We start from the raw sequence: 23,871 nt of genomic DNA, 5'->3' as shown, positions 1-23,871 counted from the left end.
ACATTCGTATCCAACCCTGTTGATTAGGTCCTTTTTACAACCGCTGTTCTAAAGCTGTGTTGCATAGCTGTAAGTGATCCACCATTCCTTGAAGACATTTTGGGCATTCTGCGTTGTTATACCTGCAAATTTGGCAACATCATTCATTATGTTGGCACGGACATGCCCAAACACGATAATTCCTCTGTGCCATTCTGTCATGTCTCCATATTGACCCATCTTACTTTTCTGACCTACTACTGATGGCCACATACCTACCATTTCAGCGGTGGAGGGTCACTGGTTCCAGTTCTATGCCATGTGTAATTTTCCCGAGCAATCGGTGTGCTCTTTTAAGGGGATGACTTTTGTCCTGTGAGGTAATAAAATCTGTGAGCTGTGGTAAATGTGCAGGTCAGGTGCTAAGAAGCTTAACTCGATTGCCTGGTAACCGAAGTGTATGAAAACTACAATGTGTAGGTCAAGTGAAACTGTATAGTTCTAGAGACCTTTTCAAGTCCCAAACATCTATGATGTATATATGCATACTGAAACGACAGATGAAAATTTGTACCAAGGCTGGGATTCAAACCTGGATCTCCTGCTCACTAAGGTGATTAGCTAGCCAGTGCACCATCCTGGCACAGTGGTTTGGTAAAACTGCATGGACTACCCTAGTATACCTCCCAACTAATACAAGTTCCCATTGTTCCCCAGTTGTGTGAAGCCACTGTGCCAGGATGGCATAGTGTTTAGCTCATCTCCCTAGTGAACAGGAGAACCATGTTTGAATCACAGCCTTGGTACAAATTTTCATTTGTTACTTCAGTCTGCATTCGTGAGTTAGAACTCATAGAGTTGATAGTTTGATGGCACAGTGATTGAAGCAATGGACTATTATTCTGTAGAAGTGAAGTTCAAACACCAGTATGTCTACATTGGAGAAATGAGTGGATTGGCTCCTTAAACCTGTCTGCCAAGTCTCCATCAGAACAAGTACATCATCTTAAATCACCTCAATGTCTATGGGGAATTATACTTCTCCCGAGCTGCAAAGACTTGCAGTACTATCAGGGATGTTGGAATCAAAATTTCCAGTATAAACTTAGTGGAACTCATATCCAGAAAATCCAGGAAGGAATACTGACAATATTATGAAAAGGATAGTTGCTACTCACCATACAGCACAGATGCTGAATCACAGATAAGCACAACAAAAAGACTGTGAAACAAGTAAGCCGTCAGTGAAAAAAGGCTTCATCGGAATTAGACAAAACCACACGCACGCATGCATGCATGCCTGTGCCCACACAGCTGAGGATATGCTGATAGTTTTTAAATTACAGCTCAGGGTTTTCATTATCAGTTGAGTATTCGGTAAATATCAGATCACACAGCTATTTATTTGTGGATGGGGGACTTAAATTCCTGGAAACTCATATTAAATATGTTTCTTATTGAGCAGTAAACTAGATATTTAATTGGCTTGTGATATTATGGTTTTATAATTATAAGTGGTTGTATTATGATAAGATGTCATATTTACATTTTTTTCCCTTCAGGCACAGACTGTTCCGGGAACATTGCATTTGTGTTAATGGAAATTACATAAAGGATTTATCTATACTGGGCAGAGACTTATCAAAGACAATCATTGTGGATAATTCACCACAGGCATTTGGCTACCAGGTATGTTGCTGATGGATCAGTGTTCTTATTAACTGTAATGGAAGTTGATAAGAATTAGGTAATTTTATGTATCAGTCTGATAAACAGAAGAAATGTAGAAAGATAAGTTGATTGGTTCAGCCAACATAAAACTCAGTGCTGCCCTTTTATTGTTTCTTCTGGAATGATAATGAACATAAACAGGGAAAAGCGTGCAGGGAAGGGAGGAGAGAAGAACTTGTAAGGAGGCAAGAGAGGAAGAAAATGAAAACATTACTACATTAACAACCACAGTTTAGAAAAGTATAGTGCTAATTTTCTTATATTATGCCACTGCTGAACACAAAAGTACACTCCTGGAAATTGAAATAAGAACACCGTGAATTCATTGTCCCAGGAAGGGGAAACTTTATTGACACATTCCTGGGGTCAGATACATCACATGATCACACTGACAGAACCACAGGCACATAGACACAGGCAACAGAGCATGCACAATGTCGGCACTAGTACAGTGTATATCCACCTTTCGCAGCAATGCAGGCTGCTATTCTCCCATGGAGACGGTCGTAGAGATGCTGGATGTAGTCCTGTGGAACGGCTTGCCATGCCATTTCCACCTGGCGCCTCAGTTGGACCAGCGTTCGTGCTGGACGTGCAGACCGCGTGAGACGACGCTTCATCCAGTCCCAAACATGCTCAATGGGGGACAGATCCGGAGATCTTGCTGGCCAGGGTAGTTGACTTACACCTTCTAGAGCACGTTGGGTGGCACGGGATACATGCGGACGTGCATTGTCCTGTTGGAACAGCAAGTTCCCTTGCCGGTCTAGGAATGGTAGAACGATGGGTTCGATGACGGTTTGGATGTACCGTGCACTATTCAGTGTCCCCTCGACGATCACCAGTGGTGTACGGCCAGTGTAGAAGATCGCTCCCCACACCATGATGCCGGGTGTTGGCCCTGTGTGCCTCGGTCGTATGCAGTCCTGATTGTGGCGCTCACCTGCACGGCGCCAAACACGCATACGACCATCATTGGCACCAAGGCAGAAGCGACTCTCATCGCTGAAGACGACACATCTCCATTCGTCCCTCCATTCACGCCTGTCGCGACACCACTGGGGGCGGGCTGCACGATGTTGGGGCGTGAGCGGAAGACGGCCTAACGGTGTGCGGGACCGTAGCCCAGCTTCATGGAGACGGTTGCGAATGGTCCTCGCCGATACCCCAGGAGCAACAGTGTCCCTAATTTGCTGGGAAGTGGCGGTGCGGTCCCCTACGGCACTGCGTAGGATCCTACGGTCTTGGCGTGCATCCGTGCGTCGCTGTGGTCCAGTCCCAGGTCGACGGGCACGTGCACCTTCCGCCGACCACTGGCGACAACATCGATGTACTGTGGAGACCTCACGCCCCACGTGTTGAGCAATTCGGCGGTACGTCCACCCGGCCTCCCGCATGCCCACTATACGCCCTCGCTCAAAGTCCGTCAACTGCACATACGGTTCACGTCCACGCTGTCGCGGCATGCTACCAGTGTTAAAGACTGCGATGGAGCTCCGTATGCCACGGCAAACTGGCTGACACTGACGGCGGCGGTGCACAAATGCTGCGTAGCTAGCGCCATTCGACGGCCAACACCGCGGTTCCTGGTGTGTCCGCTGTGCCGTGCGTGTGATCATTGCTTGTACAGCCCTCTCGCAGTGTCCGGAGCAAGTATGGTGGGTCTGACACACCAATGTCAATGTGTTCTTTTTTCCATTTCCAGGAGTGTATTATAAAAGTGTTGATGAAATGACCACTTGAAACAGTGGCTGGAGTGGTAGAAGACTTTTAACTGGCCTCTTTGTATGCATTGTTTCCAATGAACTTGCATTGGCCTATTGTGTCTGTGCATGTTTTACACCTGTATACTAGCCAGAGCTGTAAGTGTAACCAGTTTTACCAGTAGTTACTGTTAATTATTTCATTTCAGAGTATCCAGAATTAATGGTGAAGTCGTTACGTGTTTAAGTTTGATGACTTCAGCCGTTGATAATTGTAGATAACAAATCAATTTAAAGGTGAAGAGCTTCTAAAACATCAAACATTTTGTTAATTTGTGCCAGACATCTTTGTGCTGCTATTTATTGTTAGTGCGGATGAGGTATTTTGCAACTTTGGCCTGTAACACTTAGTTATAGAAGAGTCAGAAATGGAAGTAGCGGCCAAGGTGCAGTAGAGACAAAACCAAAGTTTGTTTTGTGTGTAACGGTAATAAATTTTTTATCAGTGAGAAAGCTCTAGAAAGAACTTAGAAAACTTCAAGGAAACATTTGAGGGTAAAGAAGAACAGCAGAGAAAAGAGAAAACAAGACAGTGAGTTCAGAAATGTGAAAATTAAGAAAATGGAAGCAAGGTAGATGAATTCTGGACATTGATAATTAGGAAAGTTTTTCCTCCTGATTTATGTTAAGTAACAGAATAAAATGAGAAACAGTAAACTAGAGGACAAGTAAGAAAAGCAGAAAGAACTGAATAATATTTGGTGAGCTCTTTCAGCTGAGCCACATGTTTTTTTGTGTGCTGTTTATTTACTTTTTTGTTCTGTGGATCTATATGCTTTTTCTCACCCTTTCTTAAGAGTTTCTCTCTTCTTCTTCTTTTTCTTCTTCTTTTTCTTCTGATAGCGTATTTATTTGCACAGATATAAGGACTGATCTAAATGTTTTCATTTGATGGTGTTGCTGCAGCGTATATACAATGTGTTGTGGCTCCGATGCGGATTTGTAAGCATCGGCATGTAGGCAAGGAATTAGTGTGGCATGAATCTTTTTGCAACCCATCCAGACAGTGCCAACATGATTTTACTCTTTTCGTGGCTTCCAAAGAACAAACTATGGTAGACTCCATCTGAGAATGAAGGATGTATATGGGGCAGCATGTCTGTCAAAAACCACCATTGTGGAATGGTTTACCAAGTTATGAGCTGGTCCCAATTTGACACAAGACGCCTGTCGATCTGAGAGGCCAGCCAGAAGTTACACAAATATAAGTAGGAGACAGTCAAACATCCACCCCATAGTCCCGATCTCTCCCCATGCAATTATCATACATTTGGTCCTATAAAAAAGGCCTTGAAGGGTTGATGATTTGTGTCAGGTGAGGATGTGCAGTAGGCGGTTACAGTTTTCTTCACGCAGCAAGACACAGTGTTTTATCAAATGGTGGGTACCTTCAAACTGATGCATCATGAGGTGATTGCTTCAATGCTCATGGGGATTTTGCCTGAGTGGTGTACCAATTCTGGACTCTTAAGGCCTTCAAACAGAAACTTTTTGATTGCCCTTTGTAATTTACTGACCTCTTTTCCCCAAGTCACTACGTGGTACCAATATGAAATGATTTTTGTTCCAGTTGGAGAATGGTATACCAATAGAAAGCTGGTTTGTTGATCGAACAGACACAGAGCTTATGAAACTTTTGCCATTCTTGGAAAAACTGGTTCATATGGTAAGTAGAAGTAAAATAATAATTCCAGTAATTCATTGGATAAGTGCAGTAAATGTTTCTATTGCCATCGGAATAAACAAACTGGCAAGTTACAGTAGATTGTTCAGTATGTCAAACACAATACATATTGGTTGTATAATAACTCTATAACTAATTGTGGTAGTGTATGTAGGCCATTTCTGCTGATTCACTGGAATTTATTTTTCTTTTGCCTGGCTTTTGTCCCATATCTTCACAGGATCATCAGCATGTTAATTATTGGATTTGGCAATATTAGTGGTAGAGGGTGACCAAATGCCCTTCCTTTTGCCCCCCCCCCCCCCCCCCCTCCGGCTTGGGGCAGAATTTGTGTGCCCGCAATTGTCTTAGTTGTGAAAGTGTGCAAACATTTTTAAATGTTTGTGAATCATATAATTGAAGTGGACATGGGTACCTGCCCAGTATTCACATAGTGGGAGGTGTGAAATCACCAAAAAGCCACATCCAGACTGACCGACACACCAACCCTCCTTGTTAATCCACTGGGTACATTCAATCTGGGTCAGTGCATCTCCCCAAATCCTGAAATCAAAATGCTAATGGACATGGCTACCTAGGTGGATACTCCATTGGAACTTACCAGTATAGAAAGGAAGCACATTACCAGAGGATTGTAAGTAAATCCTTTATTGAAATTTCAAGTCCTGTCACATACTATTTGTAAAAATGTAAGAAAGATGAGAAAGTGGAATATGATTATGATGTTTTTCATCAAAATAATAGTCACATCTAAGTTATACAAGACCTCAGTGTTGTATCAGAGTTCAACACTCGATAACACATAGTGTATTCCAAATAAAAGTTGGTGTATGTATGGAAAAATTTCCTCTAGGCCTGGTAAGTAGTGGCCGCAAAAGTATAAATAGTGATGTTTCACATTCTGGTGCTTATTGTTCTGCTTAAATTGTAGCGTGTTGATATTGGTCAGTTGGGCTGCAAAATTCAGGGCATTTCATAATACAAAAGTATCAACCATGCATGACTATGCCACATAATAAATGGATTTTAACACACACAATACATGTATTTTATTATGTGTGCTTTGCATCCAGGTTTTCTGTTTCCTGAAGAGCAGTCAATCAATGTATCATTGCCACTGTTTGTACAGGTGCCCTTGCCTCATTATTTATAAACCACTACTCCATTTGAACACTGGATGGAGACTGGGGTTCGTCCATTATGAGCCTAAAGAAGCTGGAGAATCTCTGTCTGACTAATGAACTGTTATTGGTTATGATGGGACACTGAAGTATCATGAAAGCAATAATATTTGTTATTATTCTGTAGGGTAGTATTTCCATGGAGATCACTTTAATTACATTGAAAAATTGGAATATGCACCCTTAAAAATTTTCCACATGAAGTCTAAAAATTGCCCATGAGAATCCATTCACAAGCTACTGATGACATAGGCAGTTGGCAAACTCTTGATTATGAGGTTAATAGCATTTTGTGTAGACATCACAGTGTCATTGCTATACACATAACATCTAATAGAATTCAGTTAACCATGTGCAAAGGGTAATTGCATCTTGTAAGTGATGCTCCATCAGTTTTTACAGAATTATCATTTCACTTGGGCATTTGAGTGCAGGTGGAATAATCACTTGGAAATTCTCTGTGTGCCTGTTAAAGCATGACAATTTGTTGAAACAATAACTGGTATTGTGTATTAAAAAAAGTCATTACCTTTGGTTGTTGCTCCTGTTACTTCACTGATAGTCACAAGGAATGTATGTATATGTAGATTTTTCTGGGCATTGGATCCAGTTCTTGAATGTCTCAAGTGGCATCAGTAAGAAAATTATCAAAACTGTGAACACTGAATGATTCCCAATTGAAAACAAATGTTTTATCTCAGTTCAGTTGTAAATGTAACAGTGCATTGGCGATAGCATATTTAATGCTGGAGCACAAATGAATTGTACTGTTACTTTTTACTAACAGGATCTGACACTGCTAATGTTGAGCCTAATGATTCGAAGTATACCAAGCCAGTCTGGACATTGTTATCTGTGGTAGGTGACAATGAACAATTCCACACCATAAATTTATTGACCAGATCTTGATTGAGTAATGATGGGAAGAGACTCGTTTGCAATTTATGAATAGTTTTGCTACATTCACCACAATTATATAACTGCGAAGACTGTAAGGCAGTTAGCACTAGGCTTGTAATAAGAAAGGACTGCCCTGAAAATATGCTCCTGTTGCATTTGCATATGGATAACCTGCATTAAACTGCACTAAACAATGAACAGAAAGTAATGGCTTCATAAGTTTTTTAGATCGTTAAATGGAACACCTTTCTGGCATAGTAGTTTAATGATGTGGGTGGAGAAGCATAATTAGGAATGAATTTATATATTACGTCATTAAATTGTTTGATTTTTATTAAATTCTTGCCTGTAAATTTACAGACATTGAATGCTATCAATTCTAGGAGTTGCGTACTATATTTTTTATGTCTTCCTGCACAGTGTTCATATTGCTAAATTGCCTGTTGGCCTCTGTCTTGGGTTCTTTGGCTGATGGTTGTTTGATGATTTCCCTGACATTTTGGAAGCTCGAGTGGCTGATATTGTCAGAGCTGCACCCTCCATTGCTGATTGTGGACTGGAGTTAAGTTTGTGGCCCCAGATTATAATTATGTACCTGGTGTACAAATGCCCAAGGGCCTTTCCATGGTCATTGCCACTGTGGTTTTCCCCTTGCTACATTCAACAGTTGTTTGCTGCAGGATATGGATCTAGGATCTGTTCACCTTGAGGTTTTCTTCTTTCTTATTGAAGCTGTTGTCAAATTTTTGTATTTCTATAGCTTTCCTGAACAGGTGGTTGTGACAGCAATTCTCTTCAGCAAGAACTTCAGTGTTGATGAATTCTACTATGTGGTCAGTCTCACACAGCATGCGCTCTGCCATGGTTGATTTCTCCACCTCCCCCAATCTGCAATGCCACTTACGTTCAGTGATCTGGTGTTGATTGATCATTGGTCATTCCAACATTGACTTTTCTACATGTGCATGATATGCAGAATGTTCCCAACATTGCAAATAGGTCCCTTTTTTCCTTCGCCAATTTCAGACACTCTTCAATCTTCTTTGATAGCTTAGAAACAATCATTATGCTGCGTTTTCACAGTCTACATCTACATGGGTACTCTGCAAATCACACTTAAATGCCTGGCAGAGTTCTGCACTCTTGATCAGCATGTGGAAAAAACGGAACACCTCTATCTTTTTCTGGAGCTCTGATTTCCCTTATTTTATGATGATGGTCATTTCTCGGTATGTATGTTGGTATCAACAAAATATTTTTGCATTCAGAGGAGAAAGTTTGTGATTGAAATTTAGTGAGAAGATCCTGCTGCAATGAGAAACACCTTTGTTTTAATAATGTCCATCCTAAATTCTGAATCATGTCTGTGACTCGTTCTCTCCTATTTCATGATAATACAAAATATGCTGCTCTACTCTATCAGTCCTTATTTGGTAAGGCTTCCACACTGTGCAGCAGTGATCCAAAACCGTAATGTTGGCAGTCTCTTTAGTACATCTGTTATATCTTCTGAGTGTTCTGACAATAAATCACAGTCTCTGCTTTGCCTTCCGCGCAACATTTTCTGTGTTCTTTCAAATTTAAGTTGTTCATTATTGTAATTCCTACATATTTTGTTGAATTTATGGCCTTTAGATTTCATTGATTTATTGTGTAACTGAAGTTTAATGGATTCCTTTTAGCACTCATGTGGGTGTCTCACTATTTTTCATTATTTAGGGTCAATTGACAATTTTTACACCATACGGATGTCTTTTCTAAATCGTTTTGCAATTTGTTTTGATCTGCTGATGACTTTACTAGACAATAAATGACAATGTCCTCTGCAAACAACCTAAGATGGCTGCTCAGATTGTTTCCAAAATTGTTTATATAGATAAGAAACAGCAGAATTGAATTAGTGTACTTTGAAAGGAACCTTATTGGTATACAGTCTGGACCAGAAGACTTGCTTTTATTAAGTGATTTAAGTTGCTTCATTACTCTGATGGTATCTACTTCCAAGTTACTCAATATGCGGCTGATTCTGCCCATCACTGTGGTAAAGTTTGCCAGAAGGCCATACCCGACATTTCTTGTTCTGATGTATCACTTCGCCAACTGTTTTATTCTGTGACACTCCCTTTGCAACTGGTGGAGTACCCAATGCTTCTCAGAACACTTTCTGGGTGTTGCTACTTGCATCTGAGGTTCTGCAGCTCACATATTCATCTTGCTCATGTTATGAGCGTATTAATCATGCCTCTTTTCTGGCTTGGGTGATGTTTTGACAGTTTTTGCAGGTATCGGTCTGTGTGTGTCGGTTTTTGATACATGCTGTGCCCCAGGTTTTCACCATCCTCATGATCAGCACATCTACAATGGATAGCTATTGCCTCTTTTCTACCTCCATTGTAAATTTTATGTTGGCATGGAGACTGTTCAGGTGTCTTAGAAAGTCACCAGGTTGTTCCTGACTTAACCAGTGCATGCCAAATTCTCATTTCAGGGAACATATAAGTGAACTTTGCGTCCATTGATTCTTTGACATAAAATGGACATTCAGGACTGTACCAATATGAAATTGTATACTTTTTCCAATTTGTGCTGCATATATAAACTTGCATTCCTTCCACGTGCAGACTCGAGAAAACTTTTTTTGTGTGGCAGTGTGTTCTGTTTTGACATATATTTGTCATATTCTCATCATGCATACTGTTTCGAAGTACTAGGCTTTTTGGTGTATGTACTAGATATATATCCATGCTCCCTGTCTCAGCATTAATTTGATATGAGACAATAGCAACACTTCTTCGAAGTGTTATTAGCAGTTGCTTTACAGTGAATTCATCCGTCTGTTTATATTGCAACAGTCATGGGTTGGATAAATATAATTCTGATTTGCATTTTATAACAGTCTTGCCCACCTAAGTGGCATAAAATATATGCTTTATATACACTGATCAGCCAGATCATTCTGACCACTGACCTTTTATTTATATAAACCCATCCACGCGATAACAGGGTCACCTGGTGAGGAAATCACTACTAATCAGACATACGCACAATGCGTGTAGTATCAGTGAGCGTGATGTCCATTTGTGGAATGGCAAAGGCACACCATCTATTCGAGTTTGACCGAGGCCAGGTTGCAATGGCCCAGAGGCTCAGCACGAGCATTTTGGATACTGCGCGACCTGCCAGGTGTTTGAGGATTGCTGTGGTGAATCTTTCAACGTGTAGCGAAACCAGGTGAAACCAAGTCCAGACATGATGGGCTTGGGTGGCCACCCCTCATTACAGATGTTGGACATTGTAGGTTGGACATACTGGTAAAACAAGACAGGTGGTGAACTGTAGTGGAACTAATGTCAGACTTACATGCTGGGTGGAGTACGAGTGTGTCTAAACACACAGTGCACTGAACACTCCTAATGATGGGCCTCTGCAGCTGAGGACCCATGCATGTGCCAATGTTAACACCATGACATCAGCAACCACGACTGAAATGGACACATGACCATTGGCACTGGATGTTAGTACAGTGGAAGAGCATTGCATGGTCTGAAGAATCCTGATACCTTCCCCATCATGTCCATTGAAGTGTGCAAACCCATTGTCTTCCAAGGGAACAACTCCTTGACACCTGTACTGTGGGATGGAGACAAGCTGGCAGCAGCTCCATTATGCTCTGGAGAACATTCATGTGGGCACACATGGGTCCAGTGGAGCTTGTGCAAGGTACCATAGTAGTCAAGGAATATTGTATACTGCTTGTAGACCACATACACCCCTTCATGGACCACATACACCCCTTCATGACAATCATGTTTCCCCATGGCAGTGGAATTTTTCAGTAAGATAATGCACCATGTTACAAGGCCAGGACTGTGATTGAGTGATTTAAGGAACTCAGCATACTTCCACTCTAAAATGAGTCTTCTCATCATACAAGATAAACATAAATTTAACAAGCAACAAAATGAAAATGTAATTTACAAACAAGAAAAACAGTAAAAATATAGTTAGACACAATACCTGAGCATATAAAAATGAAATAAACTAAAATTTAGGATGTGCAAAACCAACAAAATGTGACTGTGATGATGCATATGAAACATGAATGGTACTAACATGTAAGACATAAAAAAACAATAAATATTACTTTCATACTCCATGAGAGACATGTAAAGTACTAACATGTAGGACACAAAAGCAACAAAAATATTATTGTCACACTGCATATGAAACTTAAGAAACCAGTATGGACAACAGTCAATCCACAAGAAAATATACACAGGTTCCCAAGCTGAGATTGTGTGCAATGATTCTTTCCTATAAATAGCAATTTGGTGGTGTGCTTTCATCATGTACCACCATATAACAAATGAGGGGGAACACATCACTGATTCACCTTTTAGGCAATGAACCCAGTTTCACTAACAGACTTTTTAAGTTACTCATTGCCATATTTCACCATCACTACATGCACATGCTTATTAGGACCAGAAAACAGCTGCTCGATGGCACCCAGCCTCCACACCAAAGGAGCAAGTTATCCTTGTTGACCACCAACTAATTTCCAATCTTGGTGCACCATGCTCCTTCCGATGTCAGTTAACTGCATTTCTGCAGCTTATGCAAGTACTCAGTGGACCACTTCTTCCAAAGATTGAGTCATTTGTTGCACCAGCTATCATCTGTGTGCAACCTGTTGGTGGGAATCTTGGGGATAGGGAGTTTAGAATAGGCACAGAAAGGGGCCTACATTAAATCTCAGTCTTTCCAGTTGTCAAGAGGCTTGTTGTGATACACCAAACTGGCCTACACATATCTGATTTACATCATGAGCAGTATGTTGCTGAATGTGTGCCCCACATGGTTTATTTTTCTTGTACACAGTCTTGTATGGAGTTGGAGGAACTCCACCTGACAAAACCCAACCACATTTTGTGTTAATTACTGTGGGATGATTCTTCTCTAATCTTTCCTTGCCTATGATATCAAAGAAAACGCCAACCCCCAGAACCATGTCTATTGGGCCAGGCTTATAGAAGTCTGGATCAGCAAGAAGCAGACCAAATGGAATGTTCCAACCTTTTGTGTCTATGTAACTAGATGGCAACTCACTGTTGACACTGTCCAGAACAGCACAAGTGATTGTATTGCGAGAACAATTAAGCTTGGAAGACACATTGACCTTATAAGTATGTGACACAAAAGTGGCAAAGCTCTTTTTTTTATACTTTTCACCAGGAATGACTGTTTTCTTAGTTTCAAATTAAGTTTATTTGCCCTGCCCTTGGATATAAAGTACTGTTGGCTCACACTGTCTAGTAGTGCCCCACAAGATTGCTGTCTAACCATGATGTCTTTTATACTGACAACAGCTGCTGCCAACAGTGTATTACAGTTGCCATGCAGTCTCCCCTTAGTAATCTGCTGGGACAAAGAGCATCTTCTAGAGTCATCAATATGGCTACTCTTGGAGTCAGCTGACCTGTGGTGCAGTGTATTGTGCCTTTCATTACAAATCTTACAAGTGGGAGCCTTGCACATATTAGCAAAATAATCTGGGCAGATGCCCAAAAAAACAAAGTTTATTTTTCATGATAAACACCTGCCAATTGTTGGTACCAGTATTGTGAAGCCCCCTTGCTTTTGGTGACAGGGTGATATTGATTACAAAATTTGCAGTTTTCTTTTCTATCAGTGTAAGCCAGATGTGCTTTCTGCAACACGTTTTGTTTGATTTATGGTATTATAACTGTCTTGCAAATCTTCTGAAATGCTGTTTTTGAGTTGTATAAATTTAAGAGCTTGACATTTTGTTTCCAAAAACTTCAACAACTGATTTAAAGTGATAAACATTCACTGAGACATTTGTACCTCCCACTCATGATGGTCTGTGGGTTGCAGACCAGCCAGGATCACCTCTAAAAGAATGACATCATCTAGTGGGGTGTTAGGTTTAAGAGCCTCTAATGCCCTCAGTTGGCCACACACATGAGAATGTGTGCAACTTTCATGTGGTTAGTTTCTTGCAGTTTTTTAAATGTTTACAAATTCTGGAACAAACACATGCATGAATATAACTAATGTAACTATTTCGCATGCTCATTGTATCCAGCCTGGAGGACCAAAAAATATATGTAATTCACTTGCAGCTCTCTGGTCCTGCATTGGAAAATTTCAGTCCGGAGTGTGTAGTACGAGGGGACTCACTACCTTCCTGTTATTTCCAATCCCCAATGATAAGACAAAACACAAACTTTATTTGAAAATACTTTATTCTGTACTACCTTACAAGTGCACAAAGTGATATTCAGTAATACATTAGAAGTTGCCTGCAAGCTGTGGCCCTTTTGCTGGTCAAGATGTGCAACTGCTCGCATCATTGTCTCCAAGCTACCTAATAGCATCTGCTGTCAATGGATGCTCAGCAGTACCTGTCTGAACAAAGGACCTTGAAAGTCCAGTTCTGCACACACAAAGTTACAATATTTCCCGACAGGGAGCAGATTATATTGGACATTTTAACCTGTCCAGTTTGCAAAATGCCAATAGATGGCACCTGGAGTGGCAAGTGAGTTACGGAACTTTACACCAGGGAGTTGATTTTTACAGGATATCTCCAGACATGAACTTTGACTGCTGATACTTGGAGGCTTTTGAAATGTGCAGACTGGCACCACAGAAACCCGTACTTTGCTCTGCTGAAGAACAAATGCAGAATATTAAAGTACTGTGCTGCATATGTTAGCCCTGTATTTAGTCATATTTGTGATTTTTCCTTTAGGAATAGTCAGTTTCCTGAACAATTAACGTACTCAGTAGTAAAGCCACTTTATAAAAAGCGAGAAAAGGATAATGTAGACAATTTTAGACCTATTTCTATGCCATCAGCGTTTGCTACAGTTATTGAAAAGGCTGTGTAGGTAAGGATAATTTATCATTTTATATCACATGATTTTCTATCAAATGTACAATTCGGCTTTAGAAGTGAAAATGCTATATTTTCTTTTCTCTGTGAGGTGCTGCATGGGTTAAATAAAAGGTTTTGAACACTAGGCATCACACATACTGACAACATCAAAAGAAATGGCTTAATACACACAAAAAATGCACTTGCAAATGGGAATTATTTCTCAAAACGTGTCGTGCGAAAAGTAAAATAAAGAAAAATCGTGACTGGTAGCAGAAGATTTATTTATTGATAAACAAACCTATTGTTTCTACAGTCACAGGCTTTCAAAAACCATGTATAATGGATCAAATCAGACCTGATGTTTTAATTTCACAGAATAGGCATATGATTAGTGAAACTGAGCAGCTTAAATTTCTGGGCATTCAGGTAGATAGTAAACTGTCATGGAAAGCCCATGTTCAGGATCTTGTTCAAAGACTTAATGCTGCAATTTTTACTATACGAGCAGTATCTGAGGTGAGTGGCCATTCAGCATGAAAATTGGTCTACTTTGCATATTTTCATTTGCTTATGTCATATGGTATTATATTTTGGGGTAACTCTTCCCATTCTAAAAGAATATTTTTGGCTCAGAGCTGGGCAATTCGGGCAATAAGTGGTTTAAGTTCACAAACCTCTTGTCGAACCCTGTTCACAAGTCTGGGTATTTTGACATTGGCCTCTCAATATATACATTCTATACTGTCATTTCTTGTTAACAATATTAACTTATTCCCAAGAGTAAGCAGTTTTCTCTCAGTTAATACTCAGCAAAAATCAAACCTGCATTTGGATTGGACTTCATTAACTCTTGTGCAGAAAGGTATGCAATATACTGCTGCATCCATTTTCAATAAGCTACTACTCGAATTCAAAAATCTTAACAGTTATCTATGCACTTTCAAAGAGTTTCCTCATGGGTCACTCCTTCTATTCTGTCGAGGAGTTCCTTGAAAAATTAAGCTGAGTCTTGTATTGTTGATTGCGTTTACTTGAACTTATGGATTGACTTTTTTTGTTCATAAACGTTTTACTTTTATCTGTTATTACTTTTATGTTGTAATTTCATGTACTGACATGTTCCTCAATTTAGTCCTACAGAACGTGATGTGTAAATAAATAAATAAATAAAAAACAAGGGAGATCGTCTGAGAGGATGGTACTGATCAGACCAGCAAATCTTCAAAAATGTTGTGTATATCATGCCAATGGCCTAAGCATGCTGTAATCAATGGGAAGGAATAATGTAATTTACTGTTAACCATAATAGCTTTGTTGTTGCTATTGTTTGTCTAGTGCATTCAGGCAATTACCATGCACCCAACTCTCGGAAGTGGGGGAAACATTTGTGGGTAGTTTATTTATAATAATGCGTTATCTCAAACAGAAAAAGAAGTCAGTTTTCAAAACTTTATGCTTGTTTATGTCTTAAAACTGATGGACCTTTCTTGTTGCAGAGAGAAGATGTCCGGCCGCACATCAGAGAGAAGTTCAAATTATTTAGTTATTTACCACCTGATTAGGATCTATCATTTTTATAATAAATGACTTCTATATTATCTGTTGTTTATATTTTTATTTTATGTGTATACAAAATGTAAGTTAAAATGTGCTTTTAGTTTATATTGTTTCTACATCTGTCCAAATTGTAGTACAATTTCATATAATTATGTATGCTATTTATTGTAGCAATCCTGTTTCTTGCTCTGTCATTATAAGTATTTGTAAAAAAAAGTATTGTTGGCTGAATGAGCAATGTCCGGAAGCAGTGCAGTTTTAAATGTAGAATATTAGATTTTTAGTTTTAGTTCCATATTCATTTTAGAAGATAATGTGTTTTATCTTTACAGATAATAGCATAGTATCACAGTGAAAATCACGATTGAAATACTGTTTCCACTCCATGTTTTTTAACAAGTGGGATTTTACATGTTACTTTGTTTTTATTGGACTAGTGGTTTTTGGAAAACCTACAGTGTTTGTTATCAATTGTTTTAATGAAGTGAAACAGTGTGTGGCAATAGTAAGTCCTTTTGCTGAAACTGCCAGTTTTTTAAGTGATTCACATTCTTTTGAATGATATTTTTAGTCCAAAAGAAATAAGCATTATTTTAAAAGAAACAAATTTTAATTGCTTTTATTTTGTTATTTAATTTTTAACCTGAATTGGTTCACTATTTTACAAATGGAAGCACAAATATATGTGATTTTTTTTTAAAATTCCTTTTATAAGAATTGCAGACACTTTTATCAGGAAGGTAAAACTGCTGTAGTCACAAGGATACAAAGAAGTATCTATTAATTTGGTGTTCAGTCCAAATGTTTACTTTTCCTGTTTGTGATGACCTTGTTTCATAAAATGAAACTATCTTAGTGTGAACAGTTGTTTTATGATGTGTACAAGCTGTGAAAGATGTATGTCCTTGTTGTCAGTTCATTTGATGTGTACATGTTTCTGGTGTTCAAAACCAATTTTTTTTTTTTTTTTGAAAAATTTTGTGTTTCCTGTTTGTATTTATCTTTGATATAAGTGTTTGTCAAAGCTGGGAAATTGTTGTGGTCAGAACCACACAGAGAAATGCAATATGACAGCTTTTGTGAAGGCTTATTTAATAGTCGAAAATATTATGTATGTCAGCCATGAATGCAACCATTACCTAATTTGAGGTTTACACATAAAAAGAAATTATCATCACAGATTTTACTTAGTGTATTGGATGGTTGTGTGTTTTATGAGATTTATGGGGAGAAAATGTTATTTTAGTTGTCATTTTCCTTCAAACTAGGCTCACATGAAGAAACTGTAATGGGGAAAGTACAAGATTATCTGTCCATTATTCATCATCCTTTGCCAATTTTACCTTGACTTAAGTAGTGTTAGCATTTGCTTTTTAACACACCCATTTCAGTATTGAATTTAATTAGGTATTTCCATAAGCAGTTGTAGAATAACATCTAGATGGGTGACATGTAATTTTGCAGTAAGAAGCTTGAGCACTCTTTAAAATGTTATTTAAGTTGTAATATGAAGTAATTTAAATACGAGGAAAATATTTCAGCCTCTGGTAATCTGGAATTGACCACACAGTTTAATCATTATCTTTTTCATTACTAGGGAAATGTTTCCCTTCATACTGTTTTTATCATATGGAGAAGACTCTGTTTATCATTTCAGAAATAAGTATGGAATATAAATCTCAGACCTTTCATTTAATCTTTGGAAAAATAACTGTTGTCAAAGAAACATAATTTTTGTGTCTTGTTTGTATTGTAAAAAATACAAATGATATATAAAAAAGTACAAAGACTGTTTTAATATTTTGTTAAATTGTTTGTGAAGATTCAGAGTGTTTTTGAGGAAAAAAAACTTTTGTACAAAATCATTATATGGCAGTGTTAGCTGATGTAATTTCAAAATAATTAAGCCTTCATTAGAGAAAATTTTCAACAGAACTATGGTGAAAATACGAAATAAACTCATTAGTGCATAATATTGTTCTCTGTCAGATTTGGGTACAATAAAAGGCACATGCCCATCAAACTATCAGAATGAGAGAAAAATATGTAAATTTGTGTGTTTTGTGATTTATATTTGAAATCTGTATCTAGAAAAAGGTATGATTTTGATATTAAGTGTCACAAACATTGGTTTTAGACATTTTGAGCTGTTGAATATTACATACTGTGGTGATGCTCTCTTGCATATCAGCATGATGAACATTCACAGTATTTGTTATAGTGTTCAATAGCATATGTTATTTCATAGTGAAGTTACAACTGAAAGAAACTTGAGTTTTTTTGTTTTATTTTTTATTTTTTATGAGCCAGTTGGCATAGCTGAGTGAGGTAAACAAGGACCATCTCCACTGCTGAAACCATGTTATTCAGATTGTGCTCATCCCAGGCAGTTTGACTCTCTTAGAAAGAGCTTCATCTCAAGTTATTTCAGTATATTGACACAGATAACAAGTAACTCCTGCATTCACTGCCATTGTTAGAGGAACAAACTTGCTCTTTACTGTGTACAGTATTTCAAGAAACTTCTTTAGGACATTGGCAAATGCAACGACAATACAGTATTGTATGCTCCTGAAGCAAAATAAATCAGTTGTGAAATATATCATATATATTTCCTATACGTGATGGTACAGTACTAGTTTTAAGAGTTCCCCAAAATATGTAACTTAGGTTATCCTCATTATGTAAACTTACATCGAAATCACAGGAATGAATGCAGGAAGTTCTCTTATCTGTGTCATTTCTTGGTTAATTTTGAAACAGTAAACTTTCTTAGTAACTTTCCCCTCCTTTTTTCTGTATATACATTTTCAAGTGATCAATAAAATGTTTGTGGTTGCCTATAGATTTATTCATGCCAGAATATTTTGAAAAAATAACCACTGTGCACTTTGGAGTGCATTGTCATGTTGGCAATTTGGAAAGAGATTTTGTACACTGTAAATGGCAATCAATGCACTGATCAAAATACAATAGTTTACAATCAGTTTTTTTCTTTTAATAAACACCAGCTGCTTGTAATTTATGTCACATTTCTTTGTTACCTGCAATCACTCCAAAAATTGCACTGAAAATAGCTATGCAAATATATGTAATCTGATCTCTTAACTTATAGATCTGTATTTGTTATTAATACTATAAATTTTGTGCTTTAGGAACTGAAAAAAATAAAATTATTGCAAAATGAAGATATAAAGTTCAAAAAGATGCTGTCACTCAACCATTATAATTATGAGATGGTGACACTAATGCTAAGTCCTTGGGCTGACCATTAATTAATATTAAAAGGAAAGTAAAGAATGTTTGGCCATATAAAGAAGAAGGAAAAGTAAAGTTTAACATCATATCAGTAATGAAGTCATTAGAAGGAACAAGCTACAATAGTGCAAGCATGGCGAAGGAATTTGACTATGTTCTTGTTGAAGGAATCATACGAGCTTTTCCCTTAACTGATTTAGTGAAACCACAATAAATCTAAATCACCATGACAGACTGGAGATTTGAATCCCATTTTCCCTGAATGTGCATCCAGTGTACTAACTACTACGCCATCTTGCGCAGTGTATTGCCAGAGATATCTATTAAAACTAGTACAAAAACAGAATAATTGTTCTCACATGTGCCATTGTCTACTTATAGTAGGGGAAGGAAAGAGAGTAGTATATATTTCCAGATTATCTCACAGTGTGATGGTGTCTCATGCTAAATCCTAATTTTCTTGTCGTGTTTTAAGAAGTGAAGATCAAGAAACTTTTGTTAATGTTGCAAGTGTCAGATGACGATGATGATGATGATGATGATGATGATGATGATAAGCCTCATGACTCTCTTGATGCTTTCCAAGAAGAGTGGATTATGAGCCATTCAAGATTTAACCCTGTTCTTTTTTCTTTTTGTTACCACCGAGAATTGAAAAATAATTTCATTTGGCACACACTCGCTACTGTCTTCCATGCTTAACAATTTGGTACTAGACACATAAAACACACTTTGCAAAGTAAAGATATTAGTATGATGATCGAGAGAAATCCTCCCCATTCCCAGAGCAGAAATGGCTTTTCTGGTACGATTTGTTCTGAAATGTGATCGTAGACACACAATTTTATTATGTCTGGCTTGAGATGTTTTAATTCAGTGACAATGATATTGCACATACAGTGACCTGTGGTCTTGTTATTTCAGTAATTTTAATACAAATGAATAAGAAGACTATTTACATACAGTTTGAGATTTGCAGATAACTGGGTATTTCAATCAAAGCCAGCACAAACAATTATCCTATATCCATACTTAGAAATACTCTCAAGCAACAACACCTTACCAACTTTTCTTCGCTTTGTCTATTTGTCCTCATATTTTCCTTCATGTCTGACACAGCTCTGCCAGCCGGGGTGGCCGAGCGGTTCTAGGCGCTACAGTCTGGAACTGCGCGACTGCTATGGTCGCAGGTTCGAATGCTGCCTTGGGCATGGATGTGTGTGATGTCCTTAGGTTAGGTTTAGGTATTTCTAAGTTCTAGGGGACTGATGACCTCAGAAGTTAAGTCCCATAGTGCTGAGAGCCATTTGACACATCTCAGTGTAAATGCAACTATCTCCTCCTTACCACGCGGCTATTGGAAGTTTCAGACAGAATACAATGGTATATTGTATGTTTCTATGGTCTCCATTATTCCATAATATTTGCAAAGCTTCATTTTAATTTCCAATAAATTTATGGCAGTGGGATCTACTCAGATCTGTCAGCAACATTTACTCATTACTACTTGTGAGTTACTGCTTCCAGGCACTTATCGTTCCTGTGATACCATCACCACTGATAACGTGATCACCCATAAACCACACAGCGCCACCACAATAGATTGTAATAAGCCTCTGATTAATGTCAGTGGCTTAATGCTATGCTTAGAAAACATGAAGATGCCCGTGGCACCCAGCTGTTACCTACACCACACCAAAGATGACAGAAAAATGACCAGTTGCAATGAAACAATTATATGATCTGTATGTACAAAAATTCTTTACTTTCCAAATGGCCTGTATCTGATTCATATTTCAGTTGAAACCTATTCACAAAGGTATAAGTTGGAAAAGACTGGGGAGATGAATACTCGAGAAGTAATTTCTGGTGTAGTATTCACACATATTCCATTATCAGAGTGTGTATTTGATAATTCTGAAAAAAAAAAAAAAGAAAATGTTCTCTCCCAAACTAGACCATTTGAAATTACGATACCAATATTTCTTCAAGTGTTGCAAGCAGAAATGGAATGGCTATTACGTAACAACAAAGAAGAAGAATAAAATTTTACTCGTTGCTCAAGAGTAGAGTTAATTTAGATGGGTACTACTACACGAGTATTTGATGCAGTTATCAGTCATTTGCTTAGCTTTGGATTTTACTTGCCAAGAACCACAATAATTTTTTGAAATGACACCAAATACACACCTGAATGTGTTTTTGTGAGTATTAATTAAAGCATCACAAATATTATTGTTTGGCAGCTGTGCAAGCTGAGTGTGCAATGAGAAATTGAAATTGTTGAAGATATGAACAGAAATGTATACAAAGGCACATGTTGTCATTGTGACCTCTTTCCCCTAGTATTGCAAATTTTTGAAAGGACATGTATTTTTTACTATCAAGCCATGTTTTGGTTATGTGACACACATGCAAACTTAATTGGTAATAGATGTCAAATAATTGGAGTAAAAAATGTGTGTTCAGGCCACAATAATTTATAATCTCTCTAATTTTCTTAATGGTAGTTTCATTACTATGAGGGGGGGGGGGGGGGGGAGTATGAATTTTAAATTTGAATAACCTAAAAACAGAGAGCTTTGGAACAGAGTAATTAATGAATGAAATAGTTATGTAAAACAAACACACTGACATGAGATTGAAGAAAAAAGATTACTAAGAAAAAATGCAGCAACAAAGAGATACAAGAATAGAAAGAATGAAAGTATAATGATAAATATATGGCATAAAAATAAAATAAATTTAATGAAATCACTGTTGAAAATCTGTGAGGGACAATGGCAGAAAAAAAGAATTAGTTGTTGCAGAACAAGATAAAAACATACTCAGAAAACAGATTTGTGCAAAAATGTCATACATTAACCAGAAGCAATTGCAAAGGAGATGTAACTGTTATGAACTTTGGAGGAAATGGTAACGAAAGGAGACGAAGTACAGGATCAAAGTGTAGTTACTATAATATGAGCAGAATGTGCACAGTGATGGAATAATAATGAGATGTCTTAGTTATGAATGAAAACAGAGGTCAAAGAAAGTGATGGTCATTGAAACATAATGAAGAGCCTGTTAAAGTGAACAACTGTGAATATAAGTACACAATGGCTCTCTCATAGAAATGAGAACTCAAGGTTTCTTCTTTGAAGTAATTCCACTTTGTCTTAACCCCGCCTTCCATTCACTTGTGCATTTTTTAGTGTAATTTATGAGGATTCTTTTATAAGAAGGAGATTGTTTAGGATGAACACATTTGCTTGTTAATTGTGTATGAATGTATCTGTTCTATATGCTTGTGGATAGATTTGAACTGTATATCAAAGAGATGTCATGAAGAACTGCACCACATTTTCATGGCTTAAAACTGGAAAACGACGTGAAATCTAAATTAACAGTGTTATGAAAAGGACAGATTGCTACTCACCCTAAAGATGACACATTGAGTTGCAGACAGACACAACAAATAGTCTGTTACACGGAGCTTTTGGCCAAAGCCTTCTTCATTAAGGAAACCACATTCACTCTCGTGTGTGTGTATGTGTGTGTCTGTGGTTTCCTGTCTGGAAAAGGCTTTGACAGAAAGCTCCATGTGTAACAGTCTTTTCATTGTTCCTGTCAGCAACTCAATGTGTCATCTTTACAATGAGTAGCCATCTATCCTTTTCAAAATATTGTTGATATTCCTGCCTTGACTTTCCATTGTTCAAAATCTGGATTAGTGTGTCTAGACTCCAGTTTGAATACACATTACCCTTGTTACTTCACGTACTCCTTTAATAGTTCCTGAATATGTTTCAGATGTATATAGATCACTACCTCTGACCTAGTTTTCAGTCTGCTGCTATTTACATCCGTTTGGTGGTGATTAAACATCCTGAATTTGCATCTGGCCTTTGCTTAAGTACTGCAACATGTAGTGCTGTATTTAAAAAAGAATTGTTATGAAAACTTCCATTACATGTTATATAATTTAGATCTAATTACTTGTCAGAGTCACAGATGCACATTATCCAGGAATTAGAGTCCAATGTCTGGTTGAAAATAAATGAACTTTGTGAACCTGGGTGGTTTTAACCTTCCTATGAAAACAATTTTGTGCTTGAATTATTTCCATAACTAAGTGCAGTGGTTCCAGATTCTTTTCACATATGTGCACCTGTTTCATATATTTTGCTTCATATTTCTAAAATACTTATTTTCAAATATTGAGAATTTTCTTATCTTCCTGTTGATTACAAATCACCATTGAGTGTAAATTAGCTAATGAAATACTGAAGGGAACTTATTAGAGGAGCAATAAAACAAAAATATTTCATTTCACCTTCTCAGTAGATGAATAATGTATAGTTTGAACTCAAACACAAACGATGATAGGTGAGTATGTAGCAGACTGTTAATTTTTTGGTATCTGTGTTAATTTGAAAACTCTGTGCTGCTTGGCAAACAAATTTATGTTTCATTATAGCTATTCTATTCAGATCACTGAAAACATTCAGTCCACTTAAATTCATAAAATTGTAACCAAATGAGGCACAATACAGTTGTAAGCCAAAATTTGCATCAAGTTTGTTGTAGTAGTCATTTATTTATTTATGAACAAAGCTGTTGGTAAATTGCTTTGTACATTTGTTCTGTAGCACTAAAAGGCAAAATGTTTCTGAATGGGTCATGTCTTACTTTATCAAATTACTAATATCATACAGAATATAGGAAGTTTCTGTTTGTTAATATTTTTATTTAAAGAAGAAACAATGAAAATAGGTTAACTGTTTTTTCCTCTCGCAACAACCTTCTTAAATAATACCCTTTTTAAGAGCTCCCAGCCCATTTTTTAACCCTTCAAATTATTTTAGGTACTTCTGAAATGACATTTCAGACCCTTCTCAGCAATTAAAATATTTTTTTCATGTTTGT

At 37.6% G+C, this 23,871-nt stretch overlaps 1 protein-coding gene across 4 annotated transcripts in view; it reads left to right on the top strand.

Moving 5' to 3' along the window:
- Positions 1-18,688, top strand: part of LOC124721983 — a 284,634-nt gene extending 265,946 nt beyond the window's left edge. For all 4 annotated transcript variants that reach the window (XM_047247153.1, XM_047247150.1, XM_047247151.1 and 1 more), the window contains 3 exons: positions 1,542-1,668; positions 5,044-5,139; positions 15,642-18,688. In XM_047247153.1, the coding sequence (XP_047103109.1) occupies positions 1,542-1,668; positions 5,044-5,139; positions 15,642-15,707 (289 nt within the window). In that variant the 3' untranslated portion in view covers positions 15,708-18,688. The remainder of the gene's footprint in view (positions 1-1,541; positions 1,669-5,043; positions 5,140-15,641) is intronic.
- Positions 18,689-23,871: the final 5,183 nt, after the last annotated feature.

The sequence above is a fragment of the Schistocerca piceifrons genome, chromosome X (genome assembly GCF_021461385.2).
Source record: "Schistocerca piceifrons isolate TAMUIC-IGC-003096 chromosome X, iqSchPice1.1, whole genome shotgun sequence".
Classification (NCBI taxonomy): Eukaryota; Metazoa; Arthropoda; class Insecta; order Orthoptera; family Acrididae; genus Schistocerca; species Schistocerca piceifrons.
This window is presented reverse-complemented; position numbering and strand designations above follow the sequence as displayed.